The sequence below is a fragment of the Drosophila santomea genome, chromosome X (genome assembly GCF_016746245.2).
Source record: "Drosophila santomea strain STO CAGO 1482 chromosome X, Prin_Dsan_1.1, whole genome shotgun sequence".
Lineage (NCBI taxonomy): Eukaryota > Metazoa > Arthropoda > Insecta > Diptera > Drosophilidae > Drosophila > Drosophila santomea.
Genome location: NC_053021.2, coordinates 2,742,711 through 2,756,396, shown reverse-complemented (window position 1 = coordinate 2,756,396; position 13,686 = coordinate 2,742,711). Strand labels below are relative to the sequence as shown.

At 46.9% G+C, this 13,686-nt stretch overlaps 3 protein-coding genes across 8 annotated transcripts; 2 read left to right on the top strand and 1 right to left on the bottom strand.

The window, feature by feature from the left end:
- The first annotated feature begins 2,448 nt into the window (after nucleotides 1–2,448).
- On the top strand, nucleotides 2,449–11,148 carry LOC120455209 (protein shifted). Of its 4 annotated transcripts, none has more exons than XM_039641171.2 (8): nucleotides 2,449–2,814; nucleotides 7,762–8,157; nucleotides 8,268–8,525; nucleotides 8,582–8,725; nucleotides 9,414–9,602; nucleotides 10,529–10,624; nucleotides 10,691–10,888; nucleotides 10,967–11,148. In XM_039641171.2, exons 2-8 carry the CDS (start codon nucleotides 7,773–7,775, stop codon nucleotides 11,008–11,010), a joined length of 1,314 nt encoding a protein of 437 aa, XP_039497105.1. In that variant the 5' UTR covers nucleotides 2,449–2,814; nucleotides 7,762–7,772; the 3' UTR covers nucleotides 11,011–11,148. The 4 variants fall into 4 exon arrangements, with proteins under 4 accessions (XP_039497105.1, XP_039497104.1, XP_039497103.1 ...); XM_039641170.2 differs by having other exon boundaries at nucleotides 2,450–2,814; nucleotides 9,402–9,602; XM_039641169.2 differs by having other exon boundaries at nucleotides 2,454–2,814; nucleotides 8,582–8,776.
- Nucleotides 9,608–11,395, bottom strand: LOC120455211 (5-demethoxyubiquinone hydroxylase, mitochondrial). The gene is made up of 3 exons (XM_039641172.1): nucleotides 11,258–11,395; nucleotides 9,934–10,409; nucleotides 9,608–9,872 (listed from the first exon to the last, which is right to left on the bottom strand). The coding sequence occupies exons 1-3, from the start codon at nucleotides 11,259–11,261 to the stop codon at nucleotides 9,714–9,716; spliced, it is 639 nt and encodes a 212-aa protein (XP_039497106.1). The 5' UTR covers nucleotides 11,262–11,395; the 3' UTR covers nucleotides 9,608–9,713.
- Nucleotides 11,396–11,718: 323 nt separating this feature from the next.
- Nucleotides 11,719–13,658, top strand: LOC120455208. Of its 3 annotated transcripts, none has more exons than XM_039641167.2 (4): nucleotides 11,719–11,966; nucleotides 12,072–12,468; nucleotides 12,524–13,253; nucleotides 13,316–13,658. In XM_039641167.2, exons 2-4 carry the CDS (start codon nucleotides 12,078–12,080, stop codon nucleotides 13,560–13,562), a joined length of 1,368 nt encoding a protein of 455 aa, XP_039497101.1. In that variant the 5' UTR covers nucleotides 11,719–11,966; nucleotides 12,072–12,077; the 3' UTR covers nucleotides 13,563–13,658. The 3 variants fall into 3 exon arrangements, with proteins under 3 accessions (XP_039497101.1, XP_039497100.1, XP_043862468.1); XM_039641166.2 differs by having other exon boundaries at nucleotides 11,719–12,012; XM_044006533.1 differs by having other exon boundaries at nucleotides 11,719–12,468.
- The last annotated feature ends 28 nt before the right edge of the window (nucleotides 13,659–13,686 follow it).

Below are 13,686 nucleotides of genomic sequence, written 5' to 3'. Positions count from 1 at the left end.
CTGTTGTTAAAAATATGCGGTTTTCGCCATTACTGGGCCAAAAATGGGCGCACAGCTAAAAAAAAGACTGTTTTGTGTTGCTTATAAAAATAAGTAACTATCACTACTTTTATAATTTCCGTGAAAATTATCAACGACTACAACGTAGCCTTTTGGATTGAAAGTAACGGACATATAATTCTATTTTTTGAATTATTGGCGCCTTTCATCGACAGCACTGAGGCCGCCTGGTCACAATCGGTGCAGTGAGTTATCGTGTAATCGATATCGCATGAGGTGAACATTCGATAGAATAGAAATGGATCTGCGCCGGGACCTTCTGGAGGCGGAGTCTAGAGCGGATCAGGACGAGGCGGAGCGTCAGGCGCACTTGCAGCTCGTCCGGGAATTGGACCACAACATCGGCGTCCCTGTGGGCGTGGCGGCGGATCGTCTGCTGCAGCTGGTCGCTGGCGTGCGAGGAAGAGGGCACCATGGCTTGTTGCGTCTTTGGCAGCTGTGGCTCAACGAGTCAATCTTGACCGCCGGACTGAGGGATCCCGCTATGTGAAGCTGTACGCCGCACGCTGCTTGAACTCCGTTGGCTACCAGCTGGACAGGCTGTTGCCGGAACCGGCAGATCGGGAGCTCCATATGTCCTTTTGGCTCACACTGCTACCGGCCACCTATGAAGCCTACGATTCCGCCGGGTGCTCCTTGAAGTGCGCGCTATGCGACGCCCTGTCCAACTTGGGAACCTTTTGCTTCAACAGACTCCCGGATGGCCAGAGGACCGCCCTGTTGGCCTTCCTAAGCGGTTGCGCCATCGACGATCATGAGGATCCGAGGATCAGGGGAGCCGATCTTTTGGAACGCCTCATCCAGGCGGCCATGAAGTGCTGTGCCGACAACGACAAGGTCAGGGCCAATGTGATCCTGTAGGCCCAGCCCCTGGGAAACGGTTCAGATTCATTCTCTCTCCTAGCGCAAACACAGTATTGCATCATTTCTCGATCTCAAAAACCAGGCGCGCAGAAAGAGTACCACGTGCAAAACAATCAGCTGATCAGTCAAATTTGCGCTTAGACAGAGATGCCCGCGTGCCTTTTAGTTTCGGCACGCACCCATGTAATGCAAGGGACTTTCGTGCCTATCGTGCTAAAATCGTGACACGAACACAAGAACAACGTGGTCGCTCTTCACTGCTCTGCACTTAGATCCCAAGTAACGGTTCCGCTGCTCTCCTATTGGTCAAAAGGAGCTGGGGAGATCGAAATGGCAGCCATCATGAAAAAGGGCGGCCATCATAAAAAGGATCAGCTGTTTCAACTGATTACGAGCTGTCAGCTGCTGCTTGCTGCGGATTCTGTTCGCCTGGTGTCTGGGACCCAAAAAGTGTCAATTTGACTGGGAAAAATTATGCCGGGTTGGAAATTATGTGCGAAATGTGTGTGAATTATGTGTGAATTCTCGGTGGCTTAGCACCAGGCGAACATAAATTTGCGTAGGGGGCAGGCTGACATGATCGTTGACTGCTGACTGGAAAGACTTATAGGGCGGGCTCATGGAAAAACTAACGGTTACCCCTACATCGCTAGCTTCCCATTGGTCAAATGGCGACTGGAAAAACGTATGGGGCGGCCATCATGAAAAAGCGATCAGCTGTTTTGGTTAAATTTGAGCGGCCAGCTGGCGCTTGCTACTGTTTCTGTTCGCCTGGTGCCTGGAACTTGTAAAGTTGGCAGTTTCGACCGGAGAAAATTTGCTTGGCGACCGACGGACCAAGTAAAAAATCGGTAATTAATACAAGAAATATACTTTTTATTTAATGTGGATTGCCTTAATTTGATTTGTTTATTTGTTAGTGATGGATCACCACATCGATTAAATATTTACTATTTCCAAGTATTGGGTTAGCATATGAATGGTTAGCTGGCGTTAATCTAAATAAAAGGGGATGCATTAATATAGTTGGTTGCAATTGGATTTAAGTTAAAATGCCAAATAAATCAATATAATAAATAAAATAAATATAAATAAAATATTTCATGAACAATTTGATGAATTTGATTAAATAATATAAATTTTAAATTTAATTTATTAAATGCTTTTAAGTGCGAGGTTGCGGCTTGAAGCGGTTTGAGAGAGCGCAAAATGTGCTTCAGATTGAGATTGTTTGTTTGAAGGTTCGAGAGAGGCAACAGTAGCAGTGATGCCAATTTGGCTATTTTTCTCTGTATTAGATTTATAGTCCTTTTGTACCACTACCAATACCCAGAAGCATTTTTGTGTTACTAAACTATGTTCAACTTGTTTGTAAAGTATAACGAATGCATTAGGAGGTGCGAGTACATACATTTTTTTAAATAATTTTCTAATCATCGTATTTTATTATAAGGTTCTAACTTGGTCCAATGCTAATGATATTTATTTATATTTGAGATTCGATTTAAATTAAGAGAGTAATCTTGCATTTAAGCCTCTTGTTCTTTCTTTGTTTTTAGCAGTGATTCGACTGAAAAGCGGGCATCACTGCGATTCGATCTAAACGTTCGCCGGTTTTCGTTGGAGTGTTCAGATGAGCTCAGGAGCTGCAGTGCGACGGTCGCACCTCGAAACTTAGCGGGATTTTGAAGTGTCAAAAACGAACTCTTTTCGCGTTTGAGTCTGAATCCAAAGAGCTTTCGAGCCAACGAAATACGTGAAAAGTTTAAGGCTCATACTAATCGGAAACTACAAGGCTCCAAAACTAAATTTTATTTGTTTTTCGCCTCGTACATTTTGTCAACGTACCGACGGCATTTTTTGTTTTTTAAGCCCGGCGACAGCCAACGAGTACGTAAAGTGTGCAAAAAAATTTCAAAATTGAAAACTAACCTGTGATCTTAAGTTGATGTGATTGTTGTGAAAACATTGCCAGACATGCAGAGTTAATCTCGCACAGCGCAATGATAAGAACTAAACAAACCGCTAAAGTGCGAAAGTACTTGCATATTTTTGTACCATATCAATGGGGCGATGGTCTGTCCAAAGTAAACGAATACTTCCCCTGTGCTTTCCAGCTCCTGGATCGAAAGATCGAGAGTTGGTGTCCAGATTGAAGGCTTAAGTGCTGATCGACCGCAACGGAAATTGAAATCGGGGAGCATTTTTGTGAGAAGTGCACAGATATAAAATAATGTGGTGTTGAATAGTGCAAAACAGATAAGCTAAATTATCAAAGATAACATTGTCTTGATCTTAACTTCTCCAAGAAATCAATAAAGTCATTTTTTTTGTACGATAGTGAAAAGATTACTTGTCAGAAAAACTATAATCAAACTACCAAAGCTACCTACGTTGGTAGGGTATCTGGGATGCCTGCTGGTCGGCTGTACTTGACATGTTCGTTTTGGCGCGCTCGAAAGGCGTGAAAGTCATTGTCCAACGTTGGCCATTTGATTGCCAGCTCCTTGGAGCTGTATGCTGTATGCTGTTCGCTGGATGCGGCGATCTGCGAACTGGTAATGGAGTGGAGTGGAGTGGAATGGAGTGGCTGAGCGGCTGCTCTCCAGCATGCATATAGACACACGATCGCCTCATCGGAATCGGAATTCTGCGGCTCTCAAGTAGCTTCTGCTTCTGCTGCTGGTGCTTATGCTGCCGGTCGTCCAGCAGCCTGCGTGTCTCGCTGTGCTGCCCCTTCTCCTTCTCCTCCTACTCGTCCTCGTCCTCCAACCCGAACTTCAACTCCAACTCCTTCTCCGCAGTCACCTCCACCTCCTGCGGCACTTGAGTCCACTTGGAGACAGGCGTTGTTATCCGCCTGTTGTCTGGCTCTCCTCCTTCTACTCCTCCTCCTCCTCCCACTCTCTTTTGCCACTCAATTGGTGATCGTTATCATCAGTAGGAGTAGCAGCCAGGATTAATGGGCTGCGCCAGTCTAGCGAAGCACGAATAGGCCAGCACCCTCTAGGTCAGGTGTCACAGTTATGACCTACACGGGGAATATAATATTCTTAGAATCATAGAATCAGGATACTTCTGTATCTTGAAGATACTTTTTTATCTTGTATATACTTTTATATCTGTAAGATAATTTTATATCTGGTAGATACTTTTATATCTTACAGATACGCTTACGATAAAAATTGGCCAATTTGGAAAAATTGATGAGTATTTACGAAGTCGATTGTGGCCGTCCTGTCTGCATTATTTGCCCAAGGTGTTTTTGTTGGTGTTTCACACACTCTCTTGGTGTTACTTTGTGTGTGTGTGTGTGTGTGCCAGTGTGAGTGTGTCGCTGTTGTTTCATTAAGCAAACAGACCTGCAAGTGCCACTTGGTGCTGTTGTTGTTATTGCTGTTGAGCACTGGACATCATTTAAATCGGTCGGTAGCCGGGAAAGTAACTCTCCTCCTCCCAAAACAAGCGTTCCCCTCGCTCATCCTTGCTCATTTGGCTTGCTTGTTCATTTGAAATCCTTTAAGCCGATGACTTTGTCTTTTTTTAGTCAACAAATTGCTTGTACTCTCTTTCTATACACAAGGAGAAACATACACGATATTTAATAAGCAATTGCCGGTATGTTATCATCTGCATATCTGTATAAAATAATCATAGAATTCTAAATTCTTTCGCGGCTTTGAGGCACTTTTTTTAAGATAACTGTAGGCATAAGTTGAAATCTCTAGGAATTCTTTTCTCGGTGTATGTCATTTTTATACCCGTTACTCGTAGAGTAAAAGGGTATACTAGATTCGTTGAAAAGTATGTAACAGGCAGAAGGAAGCGTTTCCGACCATATAAAGTATATATATTCTTGATCAGGATCAGTAGCCGAGTCGATCTGGACATGTCCGTCTGTCCGTCCGTCTGTCTGTCCGTCTGTCCGTCTGTCCGTATGAACGTCGAGATCTCAGGAACTACAAAAGCTAGAAAGTTGAGATTGAGTATACAGACTCCAGGGACATAGACGCAGCGCAAGTTTGTCGATTTAGGTTGCCACGCCCACTCTAACGCCCACAAACCGCCCAAAACTGCCACGCCCACATTTTTGAAAAATGTTTTAATATTTTTTCATTTTTGTATTGGTCTTGTAAATTTCTATCGATTTGCCAAAAAACTTTTGGCCACGCCCACTCTAACGCCCACAAACCGCCAAAAACTGTCCTTCGCTCTTACACTAGCTGAGTAACGGGTATCAGATAGTCGGGGAACTCGACTATAGCGTTCTCTCTTGTTTATGTTGGGATTGTTTATGAACTACTTGCCTCTCGCTTGCACCTGCAGTACACCACCAATGGCTGTGAGTGTGCGATTTCCAGTGCCTCTCCCCCGCCCCCACTTCCTTTTCCAGTCTCAGTTCCATCCCACTCCACTGCCAGTCCACTCCCAGTCCACTCTCCAGTCCACTGCAGTCCAGTCGAGTCCACTCCACTCCAAGGGGCAGCTTCTTGTTCTCGTTGTGGCCTTTTGTTGTACCCTGTGTGTGTGTTTGGGTTCTTTTTTTATTTGTATTTTCACGTCTCATCGTCGAGTATTTGTTGTTGCCCCTGCGGATGCTGCTTCTTTATTTTCTTGGTAATAAGGTGTGAGAAAGGCAATAATCGTAAAGAGCTAACAAATTGTTGTTGCTGCTGCTGCTGTTCCTACTTTGATTGCTACTGCTACTCCATCCTATCATCCACCTCCTCCTCCTCTCGCTTCTTTCACGCTAAAATGTTAATCTGTCCCTTTTTTCTCTCCAGCTGAAGCAATTATATCGTTGACGACAGCACTAACAATGCATGGCCTCATCTTCATTCCATCGCCCTGATAACAACGGCCAATCCTCACCTCTTATTCCCAGGCTGCACCTGATCCTCACACAGTACTTGAAGGAGAAGTAGAAACGCGAATTCTTCAGTAGTGCAGCAGTAGTTGATTTGCAATATGTATTTGGCAAACTTGCTAACTGCTCCGTGTAACCAAAAGTGTCAAAAGGTTAAGTTAATACCTATTTGGATATTTATACACTTTACACCTTTGTGAAAACCTTCAAGTCAGGTTTAGCCATATTGATTCCACGCTGACTAAGCTTTCCTCACCCTGCGAGCGCGCCTTAGCTGGAAATTCCGATTCCGATTCGGACTTAGATTGACCATGGGATTATCTATGCGCCGGAGCCGGCTATCGCCATCATGTGCTTCCTTATCGGCCGACCATTAATTAGCACAAAATAAAAATAATTTCAAAACAAAGCGTGGACGCCGTATTTATAGGAAATCGAGGTCTGGCTCGGTCCCGGTCCCGATCCCGAGATCCCAGATCCCGAGATACACCATCCCGATTTCAATTCCAATCTCTGATGCCATATGACGTTCCCGTTTATGTTCTATATTCATATTGCGTTGCAATACGCTGCAGTACTTCCGCCAACGAATTTCCAACCACTGATTCAATTACGAATCGGATATACATATATACATCTATATTTATGCATGTACGTGGGAATCCAGGGAAGCAATTAGTTCACTTAACGAATTCATTTCCCAGGCCGTTTTGCAGATGAGTTGCAGTTGGATTTCGGCTGCTGCCCGATTGTAAAACTGAATCTTCAAGAGCCAGAGCCTTTTGCTGGCTGACGCTGGCCGATGTCATTATCTCCAAGTAATTCCTCATAATCGCCATGTTTGATCTTATTAAGACAACTTAACTTGTTTTCTTGCCCATCATCGTCGTTTGCCCTGTCCCCAGATCTCGAATCAACCCATTCATACGTGATGGACTGGACATGGACAGACAGCGCTCGATCGATCGCTTGACCAGTCTGTAGTGCTGCGAGTCTCTTCAGAGCCACCAGAAGAGCTCTTTTTCTTTTTTAGCGGAAGCCAAATTGAAACCTTAATGTGAAAACTCAAGACTGGGACCTGTTTCACACACCTCAGTCGATTTGCTCTCAGATGAAGGCACTTTGAAGCTAGGCTTCGAAACACGCGAATTCTTGAGTGAGTTTAGTGAATTCAGTAGAGATATTCGTGCACATACTGAATACTGAGTTTGAATAAGAGTTTGTATTTTCCTTGTCCAGAGTGTCCAAATAAAAAAAGGTCAAAGAGGCATCACTGGAACACTTTTGGCCGTTCACTTGTTGGCCGTGTTAAACGTCTGGCTTCTGGCTGTCCGGTCTGTCGTGCAACAAGGCTGGCTGGAGCTGAAGCTGGAGCTGGAGATGGCCCTCGTTGACTTGGGTAACTTCACACCGGGCAAAGTGCTAACGACTTTGTACCTGCTCTTCCTCCACTTCTGCATCGTTTTGAGCGACTGCCCCTTAGCGCTTCAATCTGGCCAAGCTGAAAGAGTTGGGGGATGCACCGGAATGGGGACACTTCAATTTCTGGTTGGCAACTTTGCTCTTCGTTTATGTTTCATAATTTATTTCTGACTGTAGAGTTTAATTTAATTTTAAATTAGTTGGACAGTAAAAAGCCGAAATATATATAAGCACTTTTCTTGGAAATCTAAAGTGCCAGCACACAGACTATTCTCAATCCCCTCCAGCGACTAGAAAATGCCCGCGTCCAGAGCAGTGAAACCGAATCGCAAATAGATCGCGGGTCTGCAAATATGGCAAAAGATAAACAAACTGTATGGGTGTGGGATTGGCAATCAGTGATCGGCAATAAGCAATCAGATATCCGATGTCTGGAGGGGATTGGGTGTACGTGTGAGTTGGGGAGTATGGCCTGACCAGGCCATAATGCACGGGCAACGTTTATTTTTAATTTCAATCTCAATCTCCGTTTCGGTTTGCTTTGGCAGCTGGGGAAACTATGACACATCAGGGTATCGGCTGCCTGGTCAAGTGGTTATATCTGGTGCTGATCGTGCACACGCTCCTCTGCATCAACCAGCTCGAGTGTCGCCAGCACCACAATCGGAATAACAATAACAATAACAGAAGAGCGGACTCGGCCAGCTCAGAGGAGGGCCACAGCAGCACCAGCGATGGCCTGGACAACTTTGCGGACCAGGACGCCAGCTTCGTTGGCCATGGCCACCAGCCGCGTCGGGGCCAACGAAAGAAACAGCAGGGTGGTGGCGGTGGAGGAGGAGGTGGCGTCGGAAACGGAGGAGGCGGTGGAAGCCGGCACAATCGCAACGAGGAGAGCGGCATCTCGTTGTGGATCAACGAGCAGCAGCTCAAAATGCTTACAGGTTGGTGAATAATGCCTATCCTCGTTTTGAGCAAATATCCAAATCTGCTTAAATAAAGTTAGTAGATTGTAGACGTACCTGGACATTGACCCATTCCTGCTCCTCCACAGCGCTCTACTTTCCACAGGGCTACTCGGAACGCCTGTACGCTATACACAACAGCCGGGTGACCAACGATCTGAGGGACACCACGCTGTACAACTTCCTGGTCATTCCCTCGGAGGTGAACTACGTTAACTTCACATGGAAGTCGGGACGTCGCAAGTACTTCTACGACTTCGACCGCCTGCAGACCATGGACGAAAGCATTTTAAAGGCGCCAACGCTGTCCATTCGCAAGAGCGGACGCATTCCGCAGGAGCAGAAGAGTAAGTAGTGCGGCAGAGATGATCGCTGTCCGGCAACTAGCCTCATTCCAAGCCAGATTTTAGCATATTCCTGCCCTGCACCGGCAACAGCTCCGGCACCGCGTCCTTCAACGTCGGCCTCAAGATCCAGACGCGCCACAACAAGCCGCTCTCGGGCACACCCATTCGCCTCAACTTCAAAAAGGAATGCGCCCACAGAGGTGTGTATGATATAGACGCTTCCAACCCTACTTCACTAACAACTTTGCAAGGTAGTGTATATGAAATATCAAGCAATGCTTTTATCTAGTCGATAGTAATTGTAATTTAGCATATACATACATGTTGTGCACACTCCTCCCATCAGCCATCCATGTGCGATCCCAGCATGACATCCACGCCCACCCGACTCCCAATCGATTCCATTCCATTGCCCCCATGTAGTCGCTTTTCACGATACCTCCGCACCCAGCTCTTCACTTCTTCCACGGCACTAAATTACTCGGGCTATCGAAGAGAATCTCTGGCAAAAGTAACTACTTAATGACATCTTAAATTATAGCCACATATTACTTTTTTTATAATATGTGATAAATTCAGCAATAGTTTCTTCTCAAAGTACATTCATTCTTGAGTTCGAAAGTTCTTCAATCTCATTCTCGATAGTAAATTACGGGTTGATAGCCCCAATAAAAATTCGATTCGATCTACCCTCGCTCCCAAGCCAACCGCTTTTGTATCTATCTCTCGATCTATGTATCCACTGTCCACTCCAACCTGCCCCTCTTTGTGCTTCCGATGTGCTCCGTTTAGTGTGAGTCAAATGTGACTGAGTGTTAAATGAGTGTTAATGCCTCGTGACCTGCGAACGATTGAACTAAACTAAAAAAACTTAAGCTCCCGATCCAGAATGCAGCTTGAAGTGCGGCAAGAACGGCTACTGCAACGAGCACCACATCTGCAAGTGCAACGTGGGCTACACGGGCCAATACTGCGAGACGGCCTTCTGTTTCCCGCAGTGCCTCAACGGCGGCAACTGCACCGCGCCGTCAGTCTGCACCTGTCCAGAGGGCTACCAAGGCACGCAGTGCGAAGGTGGTGAGTAGACGCGTCTGTTCTGGACATTTAGCTCTATCTTTAATGCTTAACACGGTAGCGGAACAGATAATTTGGTTTTGGTATATACAGGGGGGGCCCAACTGTTCCAGCCTAGATCTTCTTCGAGATGGCAATAGCCGTCTTGCAGCCGAACTTGATTACCTCGGTCATGGCCTGGTAAAAGGGCGCTTGCTCGGCCCCGTGATCAATGCCCGTGTCGTGGTGCTCCTGTTCCTCGTCCCGGAACTTGGTGATGGTGGCCAACAGCTCCTAAAAAACCATAAAACGTTGTTAGTTGGTCCGTTCTCTGGTGATTGCAATCAGTGCTTACCTTATTCGGGTTCGGTGCCTCCATTATCTGGCGCAGCTGGTCGTTGTAGTGCTCCACGATCACCGTCTCCACTGCCACCGTGCAAGCCATGGCTGCCTTTTCGCCCATGAGAGCGGTTCCGGCACCCAGCACAAATCCGGCCACGTTCCAAATCGGCGTCATAATCGTTGGTCGCACGCGGTGCTGCTGGATGAGCTGTTCGAACTGTTTACGGTGCTCCTTCTCCTGTTCCCACATGTGTCCGATGGTCTTGCCCAGCGGTCCGTTGCCCAGAATGGCCATTTGCCCGGCGTAAATGCGATCTGCTCCCAATTCGCCGGCATGATCAACGCGTATTATCTCATCTGTGAGCGCATTTGGTCGTGGACGCAGCGAGGTGGTGTCAGGGCTGCCTCCTTCTCCAGTTGCTGAGCTCTGGCAGCGCATGGAGAGCAGGCGTGGCTCGGGCCGGCTAAGGACTCTTCTCAGCATTCCATCTGCGAAGGAAAGGAGGGAACGCTATGATTAGCACACTCAGGGCAAGATAACTGGGCATTATATAAGAATTGAATGTGCTTGAGAAGCGCAACTAATGAAATCCCACTGTAATCAACAGGTATTTGCAAAGACAAGTGTTTGAATGGCGGCAAGTGCATACAGAAGGACAAGTGCCAGTGCTCCAAGGGTTACTACGGCCTGCATTGCGAGTACTGTGAGTATCAAAGGTCCTGCTCGTCGAGGCGATCCTCTGAACGTTATCCAACCATTTTCTTCACAGCCAAGTGTGTGATACCCTGCAAGAACGAAGGCCGCTGCATCGGCAACAACCTGTGCCGCTGTCCCAACGGACTACGAGGCGATCACTGCGAGATCGGGCGCAAGCAGCGCTCCATTTGCAAGTGTCGCAACGGCACCTGCGGCTCCCACAAGCACTGCAAGTGCCATCCGGGATTCTATGGGCGCCACTGCAACGGTCGTAAGTGCAACGCTGATCCTGGGATGTGCCAGGGATAAGGATGTGCACATACAATACGCTAATCTGAATCGTTTTCAGGCAAGCGACGCCATGTCCACCGAAACAATGACTCCAAGTTCTAGGGCTTCCGGCGCGGCGCACACGATCCAATGTAATATTCATTCAACTTTTCACTTTTCTACTAAAAAAAAGCACGACAAGAACAACAGCAACAGCGACAAAAGGAAGAAACGAAAATAATTCTAATTGTGATACATTTTTTTTGTAATTTAACATTTTTTAATAAATACAAAATCGAAGAGTTCATGGTTGGTGATCTAGCCAAGATTTAGGGGGTCAGTTGTGAGCTACTAAATGCAGTGTACTCACTCATTGGTAAGCTTTGGTGGGCTAAGCTTTCCACAAGGTGTATCGTATTTAATGAATAAATAATTAAGTAAACTGCAGAACAATTTGCCGAGCACAAAAACAAGTTGCGTTCTGTTTATTTTTGCGCAATCCAATCTAGAGATGGGCATTTCCCACGTGCGTGCCGCCGGTATCGGACCACGGTCGTGAGTCACGCCATTCACTATTGATTCAAGCAGACTCTTAGCCAGTTAATCAAATGTAACTCGTTAATTTTCAGATTTTCCATTTTCATTTTATTTTAATTACGCACCACCTCTATACACCATTTCCAATTTGCGGGTTTTCGATTAAATAAATAACACAGTACAACATTATTAACACTTTCCATTTGTCTTTGCAGCCCTGGCCGAACAGCCGGCTATAGCCGATAGTCACGCAATCAGCTGTGCCGCAACTAACAAACAAAGCTACATACATACATACAAATGTGATCTGATCTGATATGCAACCCAAAGCCTTTAATGCTCAAATTCTACGTGTATCTCGATGAATTTCACCACGATCCTCCCGGCCTGCCGCCCCGCTGGGGGATTGCGGCGGCGTGGGTTCCAGTGCGTGATGATAGCGCCTCTATATAAGAATCGCTCCACAAGTGACCACCAAACAGTCTCGCAGAGATCGCAGTTATCGCAGTTATTGCAGTAACTGGTTGGTGAAGAGGAAGCCTGTACGTACATATGCATATAGATACGTATATCGGGAATTGGGGGCAGGTTAACGCACTGGCCGTGAAAGCGACAATCAACTGCAATTGCAACTCTCCATTCGCCAGGGCACAATGTCGACGCAGCAGCAGCAATTGGACTACATCGAGCGCAGCCTGGTGTACGAAATCTTTAAGTATTTCGGCTCGGGGGTGACGCTGGAGGGCCACCGAGTTGAGTGCTCCACTGGGTTGGACGGATTCATGTCCGCCCTGTACACGGTGCAGTTGGATCTCGTGGTCGCCGAACGGGTGCGGACTGAGGTCGTTATGGTCAAGTTTATGAAGGGTTCGGAGGAATTCCGCGAGCAGAGCAACTCGTACATCCAGTTCGCCAACGAGGTGTTCGCGTACGCCGAAATTCTGCCTGCCTATGAGCACCTGCTGCGGACGAGTCATCTGTCCAGCGAGATGGTGTCCAACTGGGTGCCGCGCTGCTACTTTGCCAAGTTCGGAAGGGTCAATAGTGTGTACAGCTGAATTGTTCCTCTAGCCCTGCTAATCTTTGCCTTATATTGCAGACCTTGGGACTGAACGCGAATCCGTCCTGGCTGTAAAGCATCTAAAGGGCGAAGGCTACGAGATGGGCCCGCGTGTGACTCTCCGTCGAGATCAGCTGGACGCAATGGTCAAACTGATTGGGCCCTTTCATGCCCTAGGCTATGCCATACGAATACTGCAGCCGCAGGTTCATGCCCGCCTGCGTTCGGGCGTGGTTGACTTGCCCTTCGTCTCCAGCACAGGAAAAAACAGCTTCGATATGGTCTATCGTGTGACCTTTGATCGTTTTTACGAATTTTACGATCGGCAGAGGGAGCAGCTTTTAAAGGACTCAGATGCCGGCTTTGCCGTCGCCATCGAGCGTCTGCGCGAAAAGTACTTTACAAATCCCACGCATCTGCTGGAGAGGATTCGTACCGCGTCCTATGCGGACGATCAGCCAGATAGTCACTTTGCCACATTCCTGCATGGAGACTACAATCGTAACAATGTGTTGTTCCACTATGGCGACGATGGCCAAGTGGATTCCATTAAGACCATTGATTTTCAAGAGTTGCGCTTCAGCACCACGGCCATTGACCTGAGCTTCTTTATGTACATGAACACGCCGCCCGAGGGCAGAGCAGAGATCTTCGCAGATCTCCTGAAGAAATACCACAAGTACATGAGCGAAATGCTGGAACTAGTGCTGCATCGCAACCGGGATGAATTGAGCGACGAGCGTGTTGAAGAGCTCCTAGCTGATTACAGGTGGATGAGACATAATTTTTCTTTAATTTCCATGATTCTCATTTAATCCATGCTATCCACAGTTACGAACGCTTTGAGGCCCACTTCAAGCGATATGCCTTCTACGGGGTGATGGTCTGCATGCACTTTAAGCCCTGGCTGATGGGCAGTGAGACGGACTGCGCTGAATTGTCGCGTCTCTGTGAAACAGATATGCACGGCCAGGCATGCTACAAGCTGTCGCTGGACATTGGCGGTGACGTGGCCAACGAGGAGGTCTTCAAAATTGTCCGTCATGCCTACGAGCATGGGTATATGGACGAGATATAGATACCACCCGCATGCTTATCGGTCGTGAAACACATCTCGGATTTTAAATAGAATTAGTAGAGCTGATCATATTAAATAATCCGACCGCTACAATAACAATCTCTGTTTGCTTAAAGATTCATCT

Bases quoted from the DNA above. Each gene is read 5' to 3' on its own strand.
- LOC120455209 (XM_039641168.2), top strand. From the start codon at position 7,773: ATGACACATCAGGGTATCGGCTGCCTGGTCAAGTGGTTATATCTGGTG. The intron at 8,158-8,267 runs GTTGGTGAATAA...GCTCCTCCACAG, and splicing joins GCAGCTCAAAATGCTTACAG to CGCTCTACTTTCCACAGGGC. The intron at 10,625-10,690 runs GTGAGTATCAAA...TTTTCTTCACAG, and splicing joins CGGCCTGCATTGCGAGTACT to CCAAGTGTGTGATACCCTGC.
- LOC120455211 (XM_039641172.1), bottom strand. The intron at 9,873-9,933 runs GTAAGCACTGAT...ATGGTTTTTTAG, and splicing joins AGGCACCGAACCCGAATAAG to GAGCTGTTGGCCACCATCAC.
- LOC120455208 (XM_039641166.2), top strand. From the start codon at position 11,977: ATGCATATAGATACGTATATCGGGAATTGGGGGCAG. The intron at 12,013-12,071 runs GTTAACGCACTG...TCCATTCGCCAG, and splicing joins ATATCGGGAATTGGGGGCAG to GGCACAATGTCGACGCAGCA. The intron at 12,469-12,523 runs GTGTGTACAGCT...CTTATATTGCAG, and splicing joins CAAGTTCGGAAGGGTCAATA to ACCTTGGGACTGAACGCGAA.